Raw genomic sequence first — 22,841 nt, 5'->3', positions numbered from 1 at the left:
AAGTATACTAACAACACATTATGACTAGTATTAACCATCTCATAATGATTAATTGTGGGAATTTCTTCAAAATTACTTTATATGTGTTCTTCTATAATGAGAGAAAACCAGCTACATATTTTAACCACTGTCCCTCCTCTTCAGTTACTAAGCTGCTGTTTTATCTGATACTGTAATTCAGACAAATCATTTATGTAACTTTACATAGAGCACTATCAGCTGTCTATATACTGGAAAAGAAATCATGATCTGTATAATTTAAATATTAGAATTACATGGAATATACATCCAAGAGTCCATGTATTCTGGTAACTATGAGGAGCATTCAATTAGTAATGCAACACTTTTTTTCCTTGGGAAATTTAAGTTGGAAAAACAAAAAAATGTGGCATTTGTTTTGGTACATCATGGAATATTTACAATTCAACCTCTATAGTCACATGAAGTTCGAATAGGTGGCAACGCTATACATAGCCTTCAAAATGGTGTCTGTAATGTAGGTGCGTTCCAACCAGAATGCTGTCATTGAGTTTCCATTTGGCAGAAAACCAGAGTACTGCAGATATTTGTAAGTCATTGCACAATGTCTATGGAGACCTAGCAGTGAACAAAATCATGGTGAGTCATTGTGTGAGATGTCTGTCATCATCGCAACCAGATTGCTGGTCATCTGCACACAGCTGTGGATCCTACAATGTTGGAACATGTGGACATTCTTATTTGAGGTGACTGATGACTCACAATTGATCAAACACCTTGCTGCACAATTGGGCATCTCCGTTGATAGTGCTGACATACTTGTTCATCACCAGTTGGGGTACTCAAAGGTGGGTATCCACTGGGTTCCTTGCCACCTAACAGAAGACCATAAAGAGCAATGAAGGACCATCTGTGTGGAATGTTTTGTGTGTTACAAGGCTGATCAAGACAATTTCTTGTTGAACATCATCGCAGGCAATGAAACAAGGGTTCATCACTTTGAACTAGAAACAAAACAACAATCCATGGAGTGGCGTCACATGACCTCTCCTCTGAAGAAAAAGTTCAAGGCCACATCCTCAGCTGGAAAAGTCATACTGACTGTCTTCTGGAACTCTGAAGATGTTATTCTGTTTGATGTTTTCCCTCACAGTGCAACAACCAACTCTGAAGTGTACTGTGCTAACCTCAGGAAATTCAAGAAATGACTTCAGCATGTTCATTGTTACAAAAATGCAAACAAACTTCTCTTTCTTTATGACATTGCAAGCCCTCACACATGTCTGTGCACCTGAGAGGAACTCACGAAACTTGACTGAACTGCTTCTCCCCATCCACCCTACAGCCCAGACCAAGCACCTTCCTACTTCCATCTGTTTGTCCTAATGGAGGATGCACTTCACAGGAAGCAGTACATGGATAATGGGGAGGTTATTGATGCAGCGAGATGTTGCCTCTGGTGTCAACCAGCAGAGTGGGATCATGGGAGTATACAGACCCTCCCAGCAACGTGGCATAAGACGGGTCATATTGAATGGAGATTACATTGAAAAATAGGATTTTGTAGCTAAGAGAGTGGGGACTTATATGGTGTACTGGAATCCTGAATAAAACCAACCTACTTTCAAAAATAAAATGTGTTGCATTACTTACTGAATGCCACTCATGAGTGTTGTAGGTGTAGTACGGGCACTGACATACAAGCTACACAAAAGCTACACAAAAACAAACAATAAAATGTTGCATCAAATGATTTATCCAAAATTAAGAAAGAAAATATAGTGGAGAAACATTTTACATGACTTTGAATGAGGTGCCAATTAAGAATGCCATTCTCTTTCTTGATATTTGAAGGAATATCTATTGAAAAATTTTTGGATTGAAAAATTGCTGAAACTCTTTTACACCTTTAGGCATGGGTGATAGAAATATGTCAAGGCCACACACAAGTAAACTGCACAGTCTACATACTCCACTAGACAAATATCCTCTAGTGCTCTTTAAAGTTCTAAGATTCTGAGTCAAACCTCAAACTTTAAATTCTCAATCAGCATCTCATTTGCTGTACATGGTTTGAAGTACATTTAAAGACATGTCAAATGTTTACAGAATGAGATTTTCACTCTGCAGCAGAGTGTGCACTGATATGAAACTTCCTGGCAGATTAAAATGATGTGACAGACCAAGACTCGAACTCGGGACCTTTGCCTTTTGCCGGCAAGTGCTCTACCATCAGAGATACCCAAGCACAACTCATAACCCATCCTCATCCTCACAGCTTCAATTCTGCCAGTACCTTGTCTCCTACCTTCCGAACTTCACAGAAGCTCTTCTGTGAACCTTGCAGAACTAGCACTCCTGGAAGAAAGGATATAGCAGAGACATGGCTTAGCCACAGCCTGGTGGATGTTTCCAGAATGAGGTTCACAGAAGAGTTTCTGTGAAGTTTGAAAGGTAGGAGATGAGGTACTGGCAGAATTGAAGCTGTGAGGACAGGTCGTGGATTGTGCATGGGTAGCTCAGATGGTAGAGCACCTGCCTGCGAAAGGCAAAGGTTCCGAGTTCGAGTCTCGGTCCAGCACACAGTTTTAATCTGCCAGGAAGTTTCATGTCAAATGTTTCTCTAATCTGTTTCTTCTTGGTTCTAGACAAATCATTTCACAATAAATATTACCAAACTTCTTTTTTTTTTTAAAAAAAAAAGTTTTAGTTTAAGTTTTGTTCAGAAAGCATGATCTTTTTGACTTCTCATCTGCTTTTATTGTGTAATGTCATGAATTTAGTATCTGATTCAAGGAAGTCCATTTTGAGAGTTAAATACCACAGTAAAAAAAATTAATTATGCACAAAACAACTGGGCCTTGATGAGATGAACTTTTTGACATCTCATTTGCCTTCCCAGCGCGCTCTGGTCTCAAAATGTCTTAAATTTAATACTTGATTCAAAGGAACCTTTTTGACAGTTAAACATCACATCCATGGAACTTTTTATGTGCAAAAGTAGCAAGGTCTTCAAGAAATAAACGTTTTGATACTTCATTTACACAGGTAGCAGCTCATGAAATATTTCAATTTTCCCTCAAATAAATAATTAACTTTTTTTATTGCCCAAATTATTTTCAAGCAAATAAATGCCTTTTTATCAAAACTATTCCTCACAATGGTCAATTTGATGTACATTTGGCCATTCCTCCTCGTTGTTTGGCTAGGAAATTCGAACAAAAACCCATTGCGTAATTTATAGTTAGGCTTACCATATGCCCAAGGTTAACCTGGACAGTCCTGGTTTCTTTGTACTAACCAGGATAATGTACAGGGTTGCAAAAAATATCCAGGGATTGAGACTCTGATGACAGGAAAGGAGTTTTATAAAAATTGTAAACCTATATGTTCGATACTGCATTTTTAAGCATTCTCTTATGGCTGTACCTCTCTTGCCAATGATGAAACAAGCACTAATGTTGCAGGGGAAGAGTGGCTATGGGTTCCACCACTGCTTTAAACTCAGTCATTTGGCAGCACAATAGGGGCAATGTGTTTATGTTTTTTTAAAATTATTTTATCTCTATTCCTTGTTTGCCTCATCATTCAGCAATAGGCATAAGAAAGTGTGTGTTTAACGTTAACTTACAAAAGGAATATAACTTTTTGAAATTATGTAATGACGATAACAAAGAACATGTTTGCTGCACACTATGTAACAGTACATAAAGGAAATGGTGATACTAAAGACCATGTGGAAACAGCTAAACATAGTAGTACTATTAATGCTACTGCCTCACCAAAGTTTTATAAACCCAAAGATGGGGTTAACGTGATCCAGAGTGTGCCACTAAAGATGCAACATTTTCACAGCAAACTGCTAGATATCAACACCATTTCTGAAAAAATTCATGTGTAGAAAAAAATGCAGCTGAATAAATAAAGTTAATGTTTCACTAAACTGTTTTAACTAATTTCAAAAATGTGGCCTGTGTCGGATCCAAAAAAATGTGGTAACATGTCTCGGGTTGGATTGAAAAATAATGGTAAACCTACTTATTGGGGGAGTATGGTTTCCACTCTACTCAAACAAAACAAGGCAACAGATTATCTCATTCACAAGGAAAATAATTAGTGCATGACATCTCCCAAGTAGGAAGGTGCACTTCCTTACATTCTGTGCAAAAATGCATAGCTGCCAAATCACTACAACTGTATGATTACCGCCTATTCTGGGAACTTGACAGTGTTTATTATTATGTCAGCTTTTGTGCTTGTTTTGTGCACCCAGCCATGTTCATTCGTGTACAAACTAAGTCACAAAACTTTTTCCTCCTGAGTATGTTTTGCTAGATTAAAGATATTTGCAATCTATTTTCACATTAATAAACAGTCATAAATAGCTTTTAAAATAATGATCAGTGCTTTTTTTTAGTCATATTAACCATCAATTTAAGACATCAACATTGATTTTCAAATAAAATTTTATATACAGAATGAATCAGAAGTCATAATCCTATATGACAAAATCTACATTGGTGATTCAAAAGTTTCGGCCTGTAGGACAAAGTCATATTCAGGGAAACGACAGGAACAGTCATTCAAAGCAAAGAAGTGTTATAAACATGGCCTCTACAGTGCATATCTTAAGAGCTACAAGCACTTATTCATCTTTGATGCTGTTAAATGAATCTATTCTCCTGTAAACTCTTTGCTTTTCATATTCTGGGAGGAAATAATGTGGACCAAAAGAAGAAAAAAATTTTCTAATTAACATGAGCTCTAGAATGCATACCTTAAGAGCTAAGAGATGTATTTCATAGCAGTGAAGATGAATAATGAATACATCATAGCTCCTAAGGTATGCATTTTAGAGCCCACGTTTACTCAACTTTTTTGCTTCATATGATCATTCCTGTCATATCCCAGGAAACGACTTTGTTCTACAGGCCAAAATTATTGAATCACTAATATAGACTTTGTCATATGGGACATGACTTCTGAATCACTCTGTATGTCTTGAGACCTATGAAAGAGTTATATTACTAGCACACACAAAAAAGAATAAATACATGATTCTAAGTAACAGTTTTTGTCTATACAAATTCAGTGATATAACTGTTTTGTAGGTCTCATGACAAATTATTGAATACAAATGCATTTACAATTTGGATTTTCTCTTTGATTAGCAGTGAGCTGAATACTATGGAACCCAGAATTTCATGCCACTCACAATGGTAACATTGGCATTAAGTGGGAAACTGGGTATTTATTGTCTTTCAGTCAATATGAATGAAGTGGCATGGAATCAATATTTTGAAACATAATTTTTCTGGGAGCTACGTCAAAGTTAATTTAAAATATGTTGCTTGTGAAAAAATGTATATTTGATTTAAAATTCAGGAGAATGCTGCTTCTGCTGCTGAGTCCCGGTGAGCTGCAAATCATCCTACATAGGCCTCTGTACCGTACACAGTGCATGCACTGCCCATCACAGCTGCTGTCCTCCAAGCCTGGGCATGTGGTGCCACCCTTAGTAAAACACTGGTGGCAGTTATATATCGAACTGAGCCAATTGTCAAACTCACAGACTGGTCGGACTGAAGAACATTCTGTTTTGATGCGGGATAGTACAGGGTTCCACATGCTGCTGAGAGGAAACCCCTTGGCCCCTTTTAATCAAATTATCCACCAACCTATTTCAATTGCCTCTTTATAAACATTGTCCCAAAAATTTTAAAGTGTTGGCAACTATTGCAGTTTCATCAGATTTCTTTTCATACCATGACCCTCGTTTAAACAATGTTCTGCTACCACCAATTTTTCCAGCTGTTACAGCCTGATACGATGGCAATAATCCATGCATGCACCTAACATGAACTGTGCAAATTGAATGGCTGAAGTACGCCTTCCCACAATGACATGGAATTTTGTGTATACCAGACTTCCGAAGCCTCAAATCATCTTTCACAGAGCAAAGTAGTGCCCTAATTTTGGAAGGTAGACAGAACACACTCTTAATGTTAAAATGCCTTAAAATTCTTCCCATCTTAGACGATATGCCCCCGGCATAAGTAATTAAGGCCGCTAATCTATGCACCTCCAGTGATGGTCCAAACTCCATAGCCCAATGAATCTGCTTCTCTAAGTAACCATTTTCCTTAAAAACAGCCATCAAATGTGCAAGTACTTGGGTTAAATTATCAGCATCAGAAATGGCGTATGTTCTGTGTACCAGGGTCCTAAGGACTCCACTGCATTGGTATGATGGACAACAACTCGTAGCATGCAGGTACCGATCAATGCACATCGGCTTTCAGTGAACACCATGTCCCAGATTACTATCTGGTATTTTGTAAACCATAACATCCAAGAATGGAAGCATCCTGTCACTTTCAACCTCCGTAGTAAGTTTAATCTGAGTCATCACCTTTCCCTCCTTCAATCCTCTCCCCCACTGCCCACCTTCTCTCTCCCATGGTCCACTCCATCTGACACAACCATCAGTGCCAGCAGCGGACAATGTAACCACACAGGTGTGTGTGTGTGTGTGTGTGTGTGTGTGTGTGTGTGTGTGTGTGTGTGTGTGTGTGTGTGTGTGAGAGAGAGAGAGAGAGAGAGAGAGAGAGAGAGAGAGAGAGAGAGCGCTCTCTGAAAAAGGATTCTTCCAAAACCTAGCTAAGTTTGCAGTTTTGTTTCTGTGGCTATTGACAATCTGGCACTCAAACTATTTGAAGAGTTACTCTTTGTACTCCTTAAATTATTACATGTGCTTCTAATCAGAGATGGCACATAGATATATTGCAGCAGTTGGAAGAACCACGGTTTCTGCTGCTATGTTGACAAAAATTATTACTTCAGGCATGTTTTATAATTCAAAAGCTTCCAGAATCATAAAGCATTTTGACAATAAAAGTGGAGAAGCCATGAGATGGACAGTGTGTATGCAAAATAATTTTGCACTCATATCTACTACTTTTGATCCATTTTGATGACGGTCTTGATAATTTAATATGATACTAACTGATTTTTCATTGGTACAAACCACTGTAGACTTAAAGATTATTTATGAATTAAAATGAATTGACAGGACAAATGTTTGACTAACACTAAATTGAAAACAAAATTTGACTTCCATTACAAATAAATCTGATCTATGAAGACTTTTGTTCCACTGCTCTTTACTAATTGTCCACAAATCAGCATCTCCTTCCCAAAGTACAGGGTAGTTATAATTAAACTTTCACTACTTGAAAGGGGCCCTATGAAAAATAAGTGGCTGCAGGATACTGAAACTTTTTGGAAACATTTTTAAGGACACACAGAAGAGAAACAACAAATAAACCATTAAAAGAAACAAATTTTAATTTACGCATGAGAGGGTAACATCAGCTAATTGTGCACCATGTTTACATTCCAGGTTACAAATTTGCTCAAAGTGATGAACATCTGTATCCATGACAGCCTGGAACCGCAGTAGAGATTGCTCTACTGCTACCCAAAACATCTCAGGTGGAATGCTGGACCATGGAATGTTCAGCAGTCATTATACAGATTATGTACTGCTTGAAGATCACACATTCAGCATTCTCAACCATGGCAACAGTAACTTTTTTAACAATTCATGGTGTAATTGACTGTCAGCCTCTTGCAGGAACAGTTTCCAGATTGCCATTTAATTCAAGCTTCTGAAGCATGTTCTTCAAACCAGTACAGAAAGGGGACTTCTCCATATTCCTTTAATGTATCAATACTCATTCAGAGCAGCAGCACTATTGCTGTTGTTTTTATAAAATAAGTTTATGAGTAAGGCCCTGCTCACCTATGTGGACTGTCTGCAACTGTAATGTACACTGCTGCTTGTGTTTCAGCCCTATGTCACTTTATTGAGGCTAACAGCAAGTCCTGACATAACACTAACACTATTAACAAGCAAATCCTGCAGCAAACAGTCTGGATGTCATTTCTAAAAAGTTGGGTATCCAGATAATAAATAGTTTTCTGTCTACCTGACTTGAATAGTGAACGTTTAACTATAACAACCCAGCATTTTACTAATGAGAGTGATAAAGAGTGGAACATGTTGGTTCGAAAATGAGACACCAGAAACATCAGTCACATGATGGCAAATTAATAAAGTAGGCCTACAGGAGATGAGATCTGAATTCTTGATTATGTTAATGATTGGCTATATGAATTTCATAACAATGAGTAATTTATAATTTCTTTGAAGGCCTTTTGCAGTTTCCAACAATATTTCCTTCTTTTTCTTTCTCTCTATTTTATTTGAAAAACAATACCATTTCAGAAAGTGGAAAATGCCATTATACTTTGACAATGTTGTCACAATGAATTCACCACATTGTTTCAAGAAGTGTAGTAACTGCACTTATCTCTATTGTAGTTCTTTTCAATTATTTTATTTCACATTTGTGATGAGTACTCTAAACTAGGACCAGAAAGTGGTGCTTGACCTTCCAGTTGAGCCTTTCATGCATTTCACATGGTTCTACTCAAATTTTAAGTTGGTATGTTTCTCTCCATGAATGCCATGCCCTCAGTTGGAAGAGCAGTGCCTGTAAAAGACAGGTGCCTAAGTTTGTGTCCCAACCCGACAAACAGCATTAATTTGTCACAAACGTGTGAAAATAAGTAGAAATATCTTTTCTCCTAATTGTTTGGTCTTCTAATTATTTCTAGATGCCCTATTTGGCTTAAATTAGTTATCAGTTAATGTCTTTTCAATTATTTTTAATAACAGTTAATTTAACACAAAATATACTCACACATCTACAACCAAAGGATACTTCATTTTGCTTATATCCCAGGTTGGAGGTAACCACAACCTGACCTGTGCTTTGTAATCCTCTGGGACATCAACTTGCAGATTCATAGTTGCTGGGAGAAGAGTAAGACTTAAACGTTCTTTCAGCTCTTTATTTTCTTCCCACACCATTAATCTCTTCTGCTCCTAATACAAGGGAAAAGGAAACAACACACTTATTATCAATCTATGTTTAAAAACAACCATATGAGCAGGCAACAATTATGATAACTCACAACTTAAACTGCTGACAAGTAAACTTCTGATTTAGTTGGAGAATTCATTTTATCTTCAGAATGATGTCTAAGAAGTCAGCTGAGCAATATGTTAATTAAGCGCAGTTCACCTGTCAATGGAAAGCGATGCACTGATATACTGATAGGCTTTTTTGAGTCAGCAGCCTTCTGACTGGTTTGATGCAGCTTGACACAAATTACTCTCTGGAGCCAACCTCTTCTCCTCAGAGCAGCATTTGCACCTTACTTTTCAATTACTGGTACTTGTTCAGTGTTCTCAAATCTATGCCTACCTCTAGAGATCCCTCAGGTACCATGGAAGTTGTTCTCTGATTTCTTAACACACATCCTATCATCCTGTCCCTTCTTCTTGTCAGTGTTTTACATATTTTCTTTTCTTCATTAATTCTGTGGAGAGTCTCTTCATTTCTAATCTTATCAGCCAATTAATTTCAAAAACCATCTGAAATGCCACATCCCAGATGCTTCACTTCTCTTCTTTCCCAGTTTTTCCACACTTCATGATTCACTACTGTACAATACTGTGCTCCAAATGCACTTTCTCAAAAATTTATTAGCCTTTGCCTGATAATAGCAGATTTATTTGGACCACAAATGCCCTCTTTGCTTATGCCAGTCTGCTTTTTATGTCCTCCTTGCTTTGTGTATCATGTGTTATTTTGCTTCCAAAGCAGAAAAATTCCTTAATGTCATCAGCTTCAGGGTAACCAATTTTGATGTTAAGTTTCTCATAATTTTCATTTCTGCTACTGCTCATTACTTTAGACTTTCTTCAGTTTACTCTCAGTTCATATTCTGAACTCATTAGACTGCTCATTTCTTTCAATGGGTCCTGTTTTGTTCTCTTTCAGTTAGGATAGCAGTGCCATCAGTGAATCTTATCACTGTACTAATATGTGTGGGCCATTCACCATCACTACTAGCAATTCTTCTCATAGCAGCATTATGCAAGTGGCCCAACTCAGTGAAGCCACAAGAGCCACATCAGCAGACAACAGAATATCATGCAAACTCACCAGGCTGGCAGGCAGCAGCAAGAACACCACCAGACATCACTTGCTTGCAGACCTGCCTGATTCCCAGAGTCATGTGGCCACAAATAGATTCAGCTACATGCTGGTGCCACTTAGGTGTTTGTACCAGCACAGACCTCTCCAGGGTAGTCTTTCCCTTTGAATTCTCTGGGACATGTTGTGATCACAGCAGTGGTCCAACAATTAGAGCTCTCACTAAGGAAAACATCGGAATCACTGACATCGTGCTACAGCCAGTCACTGCCACCAGTGGAGTTATCAGTGTTTCCCTCAAGCACTGCCAAAAAGTGGCCTCCCACCAAAGGTAGCTAAAGGATTCTGGTATTGGGCATTGTCACCACCTTACATTGTAACTGTTCTCCTACAAGTGAACTATGACACTGACTTCATCTGTTACTGGGGCCATCTGCCCATTTATGAACTTGTGCAAATTCAGTGATTACCACACACCACTACAAACAACTAATTAAGGTGCGTCAGGAAGGAGCTTTTGTTTCTGTACTTATTAATAAATTTGTTCTACACCAGTTACGTGGGCTGTGTTTTTCATGTGCCTAAACTATTACAGGACACATCAGATACCCTTTCACTTGAGTTTGAAACTCATTCCTGAACCTTTCTTCTATTTCCATCATTTCTTCTTTGACGTACAGATTGAAGTGCAGGGCAAAAAACTGCTTACCTTCCTTACAGCCTATTTAATCCAAGACCTTTGCTTTTCATCTTCCAGTCTTATTGTTCCCTCTTTGTTCTTGCACATACTGTGTATTACCCATTTATCTTTATATCTTATTCCTATTTTTTCATGATTTTGAATATCTTACACCATTTTACACTGTTTAGGTTGACAAAGCCTATGAATGTGACTCAATTATTCCTAAGTCTTGTTTCCATTTCAAGAACAATGTCAGAACTGTCTCTCTGATTCTCCACCTTACTAAAGCCCATCTGATCATCATCTAACAGATTCTCAATTTTATTTTCCATTTTTCTGTCATTACTTTTGTCAGCAGCTTGGATGCATGAACTTACTGTGCAGTAGTTCATACATGTATCTACCCTCACTGTCTTTGGAATTGCGTGAATGATATTTTACTGAAGGTCTGATGATATGTCTTCAGTCTCATAGATTCTACACACCAATGTGAATAGTCATTTGGCTGCCACTTCTGCCAATGATTTTAGAAATTCTGAAGGAATGTTATCTTTCATTTCTATATTTGATTTCAATTCTTCCAAAGCTCTGTTAAATTCTCTGTAGATTGTAAAACTGGATTCCCAATGTTTACAGTATCAACTCCCATTTCTTCTTCTATCACTGCATTGATCCCATACATCTTTCATATTGACTTCCATTTATTCTTCTATCACTTCATGAGACCAGTTCTCCACTTCATGGAGGCTTCTGATGTACTCTTTCCACCTATCCACTCTCTCCTCTACATTTAGCAGTGCACTTCGCATTGTATCTCTTACTGTTGCTGCCCTTGCCTTCAATTTCACCAAAGGTTGTTTTGATTTTTTAATGGTAAATTGGTTCATCAAATTACTATTTATTTTTCAGTTTATTTACATTTTTCTTGAAGCCAATTTGGCATTGGATTTCCTGCATCTTCTATTTATTTCATACACACATGACTTACCTTGCTCTTTTCCTGTATTGCCTGAACATTTCTGTGCTTCCTTCTTTTGTTGATCAGTTGATGTATTTCTTCTGTTACTCAAGGTTTCTTCTCTGTTACTTTCCTTGTACTACAAATGTCTGCTTGTGTCTGTGTATGTGCAGATGGGTATGTGTGTGTGTGTGTGCGAGTGTATACCTGTCCTTTTTTCCCCCTAAGGTAAGTCTTTCCGTTCCCGGGATTGGAATGACTCCTTACCCTCTCCCTTAAAACCCACATCCTTTCGTCTTTCCCTCTCCTTCCCTCTTTCCTGACGAAGCAACCATTGGTTGCGAAAGCTAGAATTTTGTGTGTATGTATGTGTTTGTTTGTGTTTCTATCGACCTGCCAGCGCTTTCGTATGGTAAGTCACATCATCTTTGTTTTTAAATATATTTTTCCTGCATGGAATGTTTCCCCCTATTATTTCCTTGTACTATGTTTGTCTGTCTGGATTCTGTGATCGCTGTTTTTAGATATGTCCATTCCTCTTGAAATGAATTGCTACTTTGGTATTCATTATTACAATATCCACAACCTTGGAACACTTCCAACGCATCTCATAGTACTTCAGCTCCCCCTCCCCCCCCCCCCCGTCCCCCCCCCCCCCCCTCTTTTTTTTTTGCATCGATTCTTCTGGATGTGTCTCCTAAACTTCAGTCTTTCAGTCTACTCTTCGCTCTTCGTCATTAGTAAACCATGATATAAGTCCACATTTGCTCCATGGTATGCCTTGCCATCCAATACGTAGCTCAGAATATCTGTCTGACCACAGTACTGCATAAAAATTAACTTTTAAAAATGAGGCAGAGTATCTCTGGATTGTAAAACAGCAGTACACACAGTTAGAAAGCACATACACAACTAAATACACAGAATTTGTAATAAGACTTTCCTTTTCTACTGCTACCATGGCAGTAAAACATTCCTCTTAATGCTACAGATTTCCTCACTTGGGTGTGAAATCATGAACTGCATAAGACAAGAATGGGTTTGATTTTCTAAACAAACAAAATTGTAATTTTTGCAAAACTGCTCATTGGATTTTAGAAAGTGAAATGCAGTTAAATTTTTTGCTCTGATCTTTGATACTAGCAATAGAGATACCAAGTTCCATTTGAAAGATCAAAGTTGATACCTATGCCTCTGCAATTAATAGAACTATGAGAAGAGGCTGTATGCCATTCAGTGAGGAGTTTCTTATAATTCATCTGAGCAAAAAATATAATGATGATGTCTTAAATAGTTCCATAAATATTTATGGCAAACAGCATATCTGAATCACCGACTATACCAACCAGATCAGTAATTTCTTATTCTTTCTTCCAAATTTGATAACTTCATATATTGAGCAGAAGATACCATGATTACAGCTTTTTGTTTATCTGTTACATTTATGCTGTAAAAATACCCAGTGGTCACTGAAAATTCTTAACTAGGAAGAGAGAGACTGGAGAAAGGAGAAGAGAAAGTTGAAGGTGAAAGCTCCTTTTTCTGTATTCTGTTTTTACTTTTATGTGAACTTCACCCTTCTACATCTTCTTCCACTTGATGCTGCTGACAATATCAGACATTCTTCAGATTGGAAAAAATAAGTGTGCTCACCTTCTCAATACCACTGATTACAAAAACGAACTGATTTACTTGGACACTAAGAAATGACAACATTTTTTAGTATTTTTATACCCACCTGCAAGATCACTTGTAATAAATTTGTTTCCTGAGATTACATATTACAAGGAAAATATATTGTCTTCTATGATTACAAATTATATTACGTTAATTTGGAAAACCGTATATTTACCTACAAAGGTTATCATTCATTGAAGGAAAGAATCAGGAAAAAATATTTCGTAACAATTACCTTATTGTATATGTAAGTTTCTGGAACCTCAGGGCCTAGAGTTTGAAGAATGTAGTATGAATGATTTTTACTGAATATTGCGTTATGATATCGAGAACTGAGATTACATGTGAGACACTGCACAGAATAGTAAGGGAAATTTGGCTTGTCTGATACACTGTGCAAGTGAAGTACTGCTGAATTTCCAGGTAAAGTTGCCAAGAAATATCTGAAACATGTCAAAATATTATTAACAAATAATAATATCAGAATTAAAACTGAATGATTCTTAACTAGCAACTAAAGCAGAAAGAAAAATCTGCAGAAATGTGAGAGACACATTCAGATAGGTAGTACATATAGATCAACCCATACGCTAAAATACTTTTCAGATGACAGCAACTTCCATATCACAGAGGCTTTTACACAATTATTTGTGTGTGTGTGTGTGTGTGTGTGTGTGTGTGTGTGTGTGAGAGAGAGAGAGAGAGAGAGAGAGAGAGAGAGAAGGATATCACACAAAATGCCATCAGATGAGCACAGGAAAATATTCCAGAAATTTGCTATATATGTTCACAAAAACTGGATGCTATGTAGATGCGCGTGTTGAACAATCCAAAATATAAATCAGCCTTTCACTGCAAAAATGATAATGTGATTATAATAGCAAAAGCAAGCAATGTTTGTTGAACAAGAAAAATTAAGAGTGTAATCAACCCTTGTCTCCAATTTCACACAATTATTACTATACACAGCACCATAAAGATATGATGGATCAAGAGAAAATTAAAGTAGAAATGGATAAGAATCTCATGGTACAAATGCAGACAACTTCATATAAAAAAATGGAAACTCTGGGTTGGAATATCAACAATATAGGAAAAGATAGATTGCTGCCTACCATAAAGACACGTTAAGTTACAGATACGCACAATTAAAAGACATTTATACATAAGCTTTTGGCCACAGCCTTCATCAGAAAAAGAAAGTGAAACATACTTCACTCATTGACATAGTGTGAATCAATGGTGTGTCTGCAACTTAATTCATCTTCTTTACAGTAAGTAGCAGTCTACCTTTTCCTGCATTGTTGAGATTTTACGAAACTTTGCATGGCTTGTTAACAAGATACCAACCAGAGCTGTGTAAAATTTTGTATAATGTACTAGGAGCTCCATACCAAACAAAACACAAAAAAATTAAGAGTGTGCTTGTCAAACACAGCGTTTCAAATTAAAGTTGGTACAGCAGAAGCAAAATTTAAACCCATAGCAACAGGATACAATAACATTAGCAGCACATTAGGTTTCACTAATATTATAGGAAATAATGGTATCAGAAGCTCCAGCAGTACTGTGGAAGCAGTACTACTGACTATATATGAACAATAAATTGAAGCAGTTAAACAATGGAAAGTCCAGGATGAAATAAAAACAATCTGGAAATGATAGAGTTTTACTCACCACACTGAGGAGGCACTGAGATGCAAAGAGGCACAATGAAGAAAACTGCTAAAATACATAACTTTTCAGACAAAGTCTTTCTTCTGAATAGCATAAGGACTACACCCAAAACGTTATATATTTCATCCGTCTTTTTTCGGTGTGCCTGTCTGCGACTCATTGCTCCTCTGCGTGGTGATTAGCAACAATATATCATCCAGAATGAGATTTTCACTTTGCAACGGAGTGTGCGCTGATATGAAACTTCCTGGGAGATTAAAACTGTGTGCCGGACTGAGACTTGAACTCGGGACCCTTGCCTTTCGCAGGCAAGTGCTCTACCATCTGAGCTACCCAAGCACAACTCATGACCCGTCCTCACTGCTTCAATTCTCCCAGTACCTTGTCTCCTATCTTACAAACTGTGAGGACTCACAACCCGTCTTCACTGCTTCAATTCTGCCAGTACCTCGTCTCCTATCTTCCAAACTGTGAGGACGAGTCATGAGTCGTGCTTGGGTAGCTCAGATGGTAGAGCACTTGCCCACAAAAGGCAAAGGTCCTGAGTTCAAATCTTGGTCAGGCACGCAGTTTTAATCTGCCAGGAAGTTTCAACAATATATCATTTCCATACTGTTGTTAAACCAAAGTAGTTGGTAGTTACAGCGAGGATAACATCACGTAAAAGTGCAGTCAATCAAGAAGATTAATAGAAATAACAAAGCAATAATTCAGACTCGAAGATGGTTTACATGAACTGTCACTGCTTTATTTAGACAGTTCAAGAGCCTCACTGAAATGCCCAAAACACTCCAGAGGGATATAATACAAGAAAGGCAGTGCATGTTGTGAAAGGCCTTACTCTCAAAATTCTTCTAGGCCACATCCCATTATGGCTCAAGAAAGATATTAATGTTACTTCCTCGAACATTCATCTCGCATAATGCTTATCATGATAAAATTAGATCAACCAGGTTTAAACAGTTGGACTGTGACAATCTAATTTCCTATGTATCATATGTGAATGGAACAAAAAAGAGAGAAGAGGGAAATTGTAGACATACACTATGTGCCTTTGACCACATACTGTAGTGGCCTACAAAGAACAAGATAATTTATATGTTAATGTAGGTAATTTGTACAATCAGACAGTCTCATTCAGGAGCCAGGAGCCACCAAGGTCAGTGTAATCTAGCTGCCTCAGTCTGTTTGGGATATTTGTAAATTGCAGTAGTATTAGTATTTACAGTCATAATGTTGAGGAATGTTGAGAACATGAGCATATGTACTAAGGTCTTACAAGTGGACATGTAATTGCAGTAGTCAGACAGATATATGTTTAAGGCACAAAGATGAGGAATGATTAACAAGATTAACAACTGGTATGGATGGGGGACACAACGCTTTGTTTATCCACAATTGAAGATGAGAACCCAAGGCTCAAAATACATCATGCATTGAAATAAAATCATGATAATGACTGTTGGTGGTTGTTCTTTATTTTACAATTATCTATTGTACCACTTATTAAGATTTTTTCTGTTCCATTTGTGGATGGAATAAAGAAGAATTACAGCTGCTGTATGAGATTTTATTAGCTTAATTTTATCATCACCGTCTTGTGGGAGTAAAAAGATTGATTAATCAAGTGTGATCAGCCAAGAACCTTTTTGTAGGTACAGACCATCTTTGCTAATTCTTGTCTGGTTTCTGTTATGTTGGATTCATGTATTCTGTCTGTGATAAAATAAAAAGGTTCTACTACATTTGAAATTAGTGTACATATTGTATGTAGGTGATTGTGTCTCTACATAACTGGTGACTCGAAGAAGAACTAGTTTTATAGCAGACAGGTTATTTTTATGCAGTTTTCAGCATTATGATTTCATCATAGAGGATGGGGTTAACCTATTGTGCACTGACAGTGATGAACTCCAGCATCTCTACCAGGAAATCAAGATTTTGGAGCCCTCCTCACCTGCATAATGGCCAAGGGATGTAGTGACATGCACCAGTATGATGTTGGGCAATATGCTGCCGGCCACGCTGAGTGGTCACTTTACCATTAGCATACCTTTTACGTAAGACTATATTTCAGGCATCCCCACAATGGCAGGATGGGACATTAAGCCTAATGTGGCAGTTCTCTTTCTTTCATCTGTGTTGCAACCACATTCCGGAGCAACAGATTTTCTGCTACCTCAGTCGGTGCGAACATATCTCCAATATCCAATGGCCCCAAGCTTCACACTGTTCACACCCATGTCCTGCTATGTTCTGATTTCATTCCAGCCCTCCTATAACCTCCAAACACAACCTTTTCTGATTTTGCTCTATGGGGATCACACATTTGATATACATGGGCATGCTGAAAGATAATCCCTCCAATTTTCTTGTGCAAAATTTCATAATAATTTTTAAATAAAACAAAAATTACTAACATTCTATATCTTTCTTCTTCCTGTCTAAATATTTGCAGCCCTCTGCTGCTGGAGGGCTCTGAATTGTAGCGTGTAACATGATGGTATGTAACGTAAGTATATTGGTGCAAGAGAGACAGTGTGCTATAACCAAGTTTTGAGTTCAAGGAGTTAATCTACACATAGAGCACCCTCCCCATCAGCATGACAATAACTGAGCACATACAAGTGCTGCAACATTTGCAACAATCCAACGCTATGGATCCACTGTCATCAACCATCATCCATACAGTCCCGACTTGACCCTGTCAAATTTTCATCTATTCCCAAAACTTAAAGAACACGTTTGAGAAATTAACTTTGACAGTAATAACGCAGATCTCCAAAACTTAAAGAATACCTTTGAGAAATTAACTTTGATAGTAACGAAGCAGTGCATGCAGAGGTAAGGCTGTAGCTCTGTCAAAGAAGGTAGACATTTTACAGTGGAGATATTAATAAACTGCTCTCTCGTTGGGAAAATGTCTTCATTGCCAGGATGACTACATTGAGAAATAAATATGTAGATATGAAGAATACAGATGTAAAATGTTAATAATGCTTGATTTATTTAAAAAGCTTTAAGAGATTGCACATAAAATATTTAGAGGGATTACTGTTCAGCACGCCCTCCTATTACAGAAAGATAGATGCAACAGAATATTCACTGAGAGGGCAAAACCTGCATGGGTCATACCTTTAGAGGGCAACACGCCTACGTCAATCAATATGCAGTGCACTGCCACACCCATATTGCTTACACCTGCTTTGCCAATGCCCTGAACTGACCATGCAGTGAAGTTCAAATCCCCCAATCCCCCTCCATCCCCAGTGCTCCACATCTAGTGGTGGGAGTCAGGGTGGGGTGGAAGGGCTGTGTGGCTGTAAAACAACTGATTGAGCCAACAAGTCCTTTATTGAAATTAGGCATCCCCCCCCCCCCCCCCCAAACACAAGAACACACACACACACACACACACACACACACACACACACACACACACACACTACCACAGTCTCTGGCTGATGAAGTCAGACTGCAAGCAGGAGAGCATGATGTGAGAGGCAAGGGGCTGGTGGTGGGAGTAAGGAGAAGACACAGGCAGGGAGGGGGAGGAGTAGCAGGGTAGGGGTGGGGATTGGTTTATAGTGCTGCTTGTGGGAGCGTACAGGGACAGGGTGGAGAGAGGATAGAGCAGCTAGGTGCAGTCAGGTGGTTAGACGGAGGGTGGGGGATAGGTCTGTGTGTGTGTGTTGGGGGGGGGGGGGGGAAGGGGGGAGGGGTTAATGAGAACAGAGAGAAGTAAAAAGAGTGAGGGTGCATTGGAGGAACGAAAGGGCTGTGTAGTGCTTGAATGGGAACAGAGAAGGCAGAGAAGGGTCTAGATGGGTAAGGACAATGACTAACAAAGGTTAGGGCCAGGAGGGTTACTGAAACGTAGGATATATTGCAAGGAGAGATCCCACATACACAATTTAGAAAAGCTGGTGTTGGTGGTGAGAATCCATATGTCACAAGCTGTGAAGCAGTCATTGAAATGAAGAACATTGTGTTGGGCTTCATGCTCAGCAACAGGGTGGTCCACCTGTTTCTTGGGCACACTTCGTTGGTGGCCATTCATGTCGACAGACAGCTCGTTCATGGTCATGCCCATGCACAGTGTTGCACAGTGGTTACAACTTAGCTTGTAGATCACATGGCTGATTTCACAGGTAGCCCTGCCTTTGATGGGACAGGTGATGGTTGTGACTAGACTGGAGTAGGTTGTGGTGGGAGGATGTATGGGACAGGTCTTGCATCTAGGTATATTACAGGGATACGAGCCTTGCGCCAAGGGGTTGGGAGCAGGGTGTGTAGGGATGGATGAGGATATTGTGTGGGTTTGGTGGGTGGTGGAATACCACTGTGGGAGGGATGTGAAGGATAGTGGTTAGGTAGGAAATTCCTCATTTCAGGTGATTTAGTAGCTCCAGTCCTGTGTGATACTAAGTCACTGCGGGAATGCTCCTTTGTGGCCAGATGGTGGGACTTTTGGGAGGTGGTGGGTGACTGGGGAGATAATGCATAGGAGATCTTTTTTTGTACAAGGTTGAGAGGGTAATTACAGTCTGTGAAGGCCTCAGGATATACTGATGGTCTCACTGAGGCCTTCACAGACATAGCTGTAAAACCATTCATGTGGTCTACAAGCTAAGTTGCAACCACTGTGCTGCATTCTACATGGGCACGACAACCAACAAGCTGTCATTTCGCATCAATGACTGTTGACAAACTGTGGCCAAGAAACAGCTGGACCACCCTGTTGCTGAGCATGCTGCCCAGCACTATGTTCTTCATTTCAAAGACTGCTCCACACCCATAAGACATCTGGATCCTTCCCAACAATCCCAGCTTTTCTGAATTGCGCAGTTGGGAACTCTCCCTGGAATATATCCTTTCCCATAACCCTCCTGGTCCTAACCTTCATTAGCTATTGTCCTTACCCATCTAGCCCCTTCACCTGTTCCCATTCCAGCACTACACAGCCCTCTATTTCACCAATGCACCCTCAGCCTTTTTACTCCTCTCCTTTTCTGCTACCCCCCCACTCCCAGCCCCTGCTCACTGTCTAACTTCCCAACTGCACCTAACTGCCTCTCTCCAGGCATCCCTGTATGCTCCCACAAGCAGCACTTTACTGTCCACCACCCCTACCCTATTATCCATCTCCCTCCCCACCCCAGCCTCCTCCTCACCCCACCGCCCAGTTGCCTCTCCCATCATGCATTGCTGCTTGCAGTCTTGCTTCAGCAGCCGGACACTGTGGACATGTGTGTGTGTGTGTGTGTGTGTGTGTGTGTGTGTGTGTGTGTGTGTGTGTGTGTGTGTGTGTGTGTTTGTGTGTGTGTGTGCGCGCGCGTGTATGTGTGTATGGTGTCCATTTTCGTTGAAGGCCTTTTTGGCCAAACGCTCACATTCTGACAGTCTTTTTGTTGTGCCCATCAGCGACTCAGCGTCTCACTATAGGGTGAGCAGCAACTATCCTTATGATAATACTGTTACATTTCATCCTGGATTTTTCCATTGTTTAAAAAAGTGTTTCTAATACATTTGAAATTAGTGTATTTGTTTAATGTAGGTGACAGTGTCTCTATAGTCTCTATGCAGTCAGCGTGTAAGGAGCTTATGAATATTCATAAATTTTAATTTGAAAACTAATACTTGGCATATTCTAAGTAAGTTTTTGATATATGTTGTTCATCTTTCTTTGAATGCCTGGAAGTACAGAGTTTTGAGTGATTCCAACATTCTCACTCAGATCGAAGGAACCTGTATCCTTCTTTGTATATATTAGTAAAATTAAAGCCTGTTAAATTTAAAGATGTTAGTATTGACTAGGATTTACATCGCTGAGCCCAGATATCCTGATAAATTGTGGAAGAAATAGCTAATAATGTACTCTTTTACTTTACTTTGGAACACCTGGGCATTTCCAATTTCCTGTCTGAAGTCTGCCAGCAACCTGTTACAGACTATTGTGCTATTGCGCAATGGGAGAAGTTGACAGAATACATGTGACTCATAACTCACACATTTACTCATAGAAAAATTTTTTACATGATTGAGAAGGGAATTAGAAAATATGTCAGGTTAGGGAGTAAATACTTTCATGACAGTTTGCGACATGCCTAGCATGGCAAAGATCATAATTGTCTTGATGTAAATGGAGAGCTGAAAATTGACTGTAAGTAGCCTATGTGTTAACTCAGGGTACTGGCTACCTTTATTCCTGATTTCTTCCAAATCCATCCAGACATTTCAGTGAGAAGGAGTAACAAACATACTACGTTGATGAAGAAAGATAATAAGCAATTTCTAGTTTAGTGCAATGCTAATTTTATAATATTTGCACATACAACAATGTCATTGCCCTCATATGTGTGTTTGTTAACAAGAACTATGCTTGTATATCATAATCAACTCCAGCTTCACTAAAAGCCTACAAAATTCTGCATGAAAAGGCATGATGTGCCTCTGTTGTACAGCATTTAAATCAGGGCTTAACAACTGGCCGGTTTTTAACGCGAGTACTCGCGTCTGCTCAGGCACGTGCTCGCGAGCAGGTGCAAGGTCGCGGAGGGAGGGGAAATGCGCGCGCACGTTTGAATAGGGCCGCAGCGTGCCTATTGAATTCGCGCCGACTGTGTAACGTTTAAAGTATTACGATCAGCTCTAACAGTCACTTCGCTGGTTAAGAATCATGTCAAGTCGCCGTTGTGTAGCCCCAACCATGCTTTTGCAGTTCAACCCCCATTGGGAGGAATTGTATCTGTTTACAGAAAAAGATGGTGTTGCAAAATGTTTAGTATGTCACAAAACGCTGAATTCTTTTAGGAAATTTAATTTGCAGCGACATTATATGTCGTACCACACGAAAGACTACGGGAGTGGAAAATGCGATGGACCAGATCATGCACAGGAAGTTATTAAACTTAAAAGGAAGCTATCTGAAGAAGATCTGGACGACGAAGAAAAATCAACTCAGAGTGAGTTACAAAATTGCTTTGCTTTTAGCAAAATCCCTGCTCCCCATCACTGATGGCGATTTAATAAAAGAATGTTTGGTAGTTGTCACGGAACATTTGTGTCCATCTCAAGTTGAACAGTTTCGGATTGTGCCATCATCTAACATGACCATTATGCGTCGCATACAGGACATGGCAGACGACGTCCAGAGCCAGCTTGCAAATATCCTTAAAGATTTTATGGCGTATTCTCTATCTCTGGACGAAAGTGTTGATATCACAGGAACAGCGCAGCTTACCATATTTATTAGAGGTGTTAATAGAGATCTTCAGGTGAGGGAGGAGCTCCTCGATGTAGTAGCCATGAAGAACACTACAACCGGAGGTGATATTTTAAGTAGTGTTGAAGAAAGTGTTGAAAATATAGGATTGTTGTGGAATTCTTTAGTTTCAGTGTCTACAGACGGTGCACCAGCGATGACAGGGAAAAAATCAGGTTTTGTCACGCTGTTGAAGGAGAAAATGCAAAAACTGACCGTGCCAAATGAAACAAGGGGCGTTCACTGGCTGATCCACCAGGAAAACTTATGTGCAAAGAGTATCACTCTAAAAAAATGTGATGAGTGTTGTTTTTCGTACAACCAATTATATAAGGAAGCATGGGCTACAACATAGGCAATTTAAAAGCTTTCTTGAGTATGTAGAAAGCCAGTATGGTAGCTTGCCTTATTACAGTAAGGTCCGCTGGCTTAGTCGTGGCAAATTATTAAATCGAATTTTTTGCGTATTAGATCAGATAAATATGTTCATGGAAATAAATAATATGCGTGTTCCTGAATTGAAAGAGCCTTCAT

General features: G+C 39.0%; 1 protein-coding gene across 1 annotated transcript in view; it reads right to left on the bottom strand.

Moving 5' to 3' along the window:
- Positions 1-22,841, bottom strand: part of LOC124615872 (venom dipeptidyl peptidase 4-like) — a 259,563-nt gene that overhangs the window by 6,066 nt on the left and 230,656 nt on the right. The window contains exons 11-12 of the mRNA XM_047144037.1: positions 13,602-13,809; positions 8,748-8,932 (exon numbers count right to left, since the gene is read on the bottom strand). Coding sequence (XP_046999993.1) covers positions 8,748-8,932; positions 13,602-13,809 — 393 coding nt within the window. The remainder of the gene's footprint in view (positions 1-8,747; positions 8,933-13,601; positions 13,810-22,841) is intronic.

The sequence above is a fragment of the Schistocerca americana genome, chromosome 5 (assembly GCF_021461395.2).
Source record: "Schistocerca americana isolate TAMUIC-IGC-003095 chromosome 5, iqSchAmer2.1, whole genome shotgun sequence".
NCBI lineage: Eukaryota > Metazoa > Arthropoda > Insecta > Orthoptera > Acrididae > Schistocerca > Schistocerca americana.
This window is presented reverse-complemented; position numbering and strand designations above follow the sequence as displayed.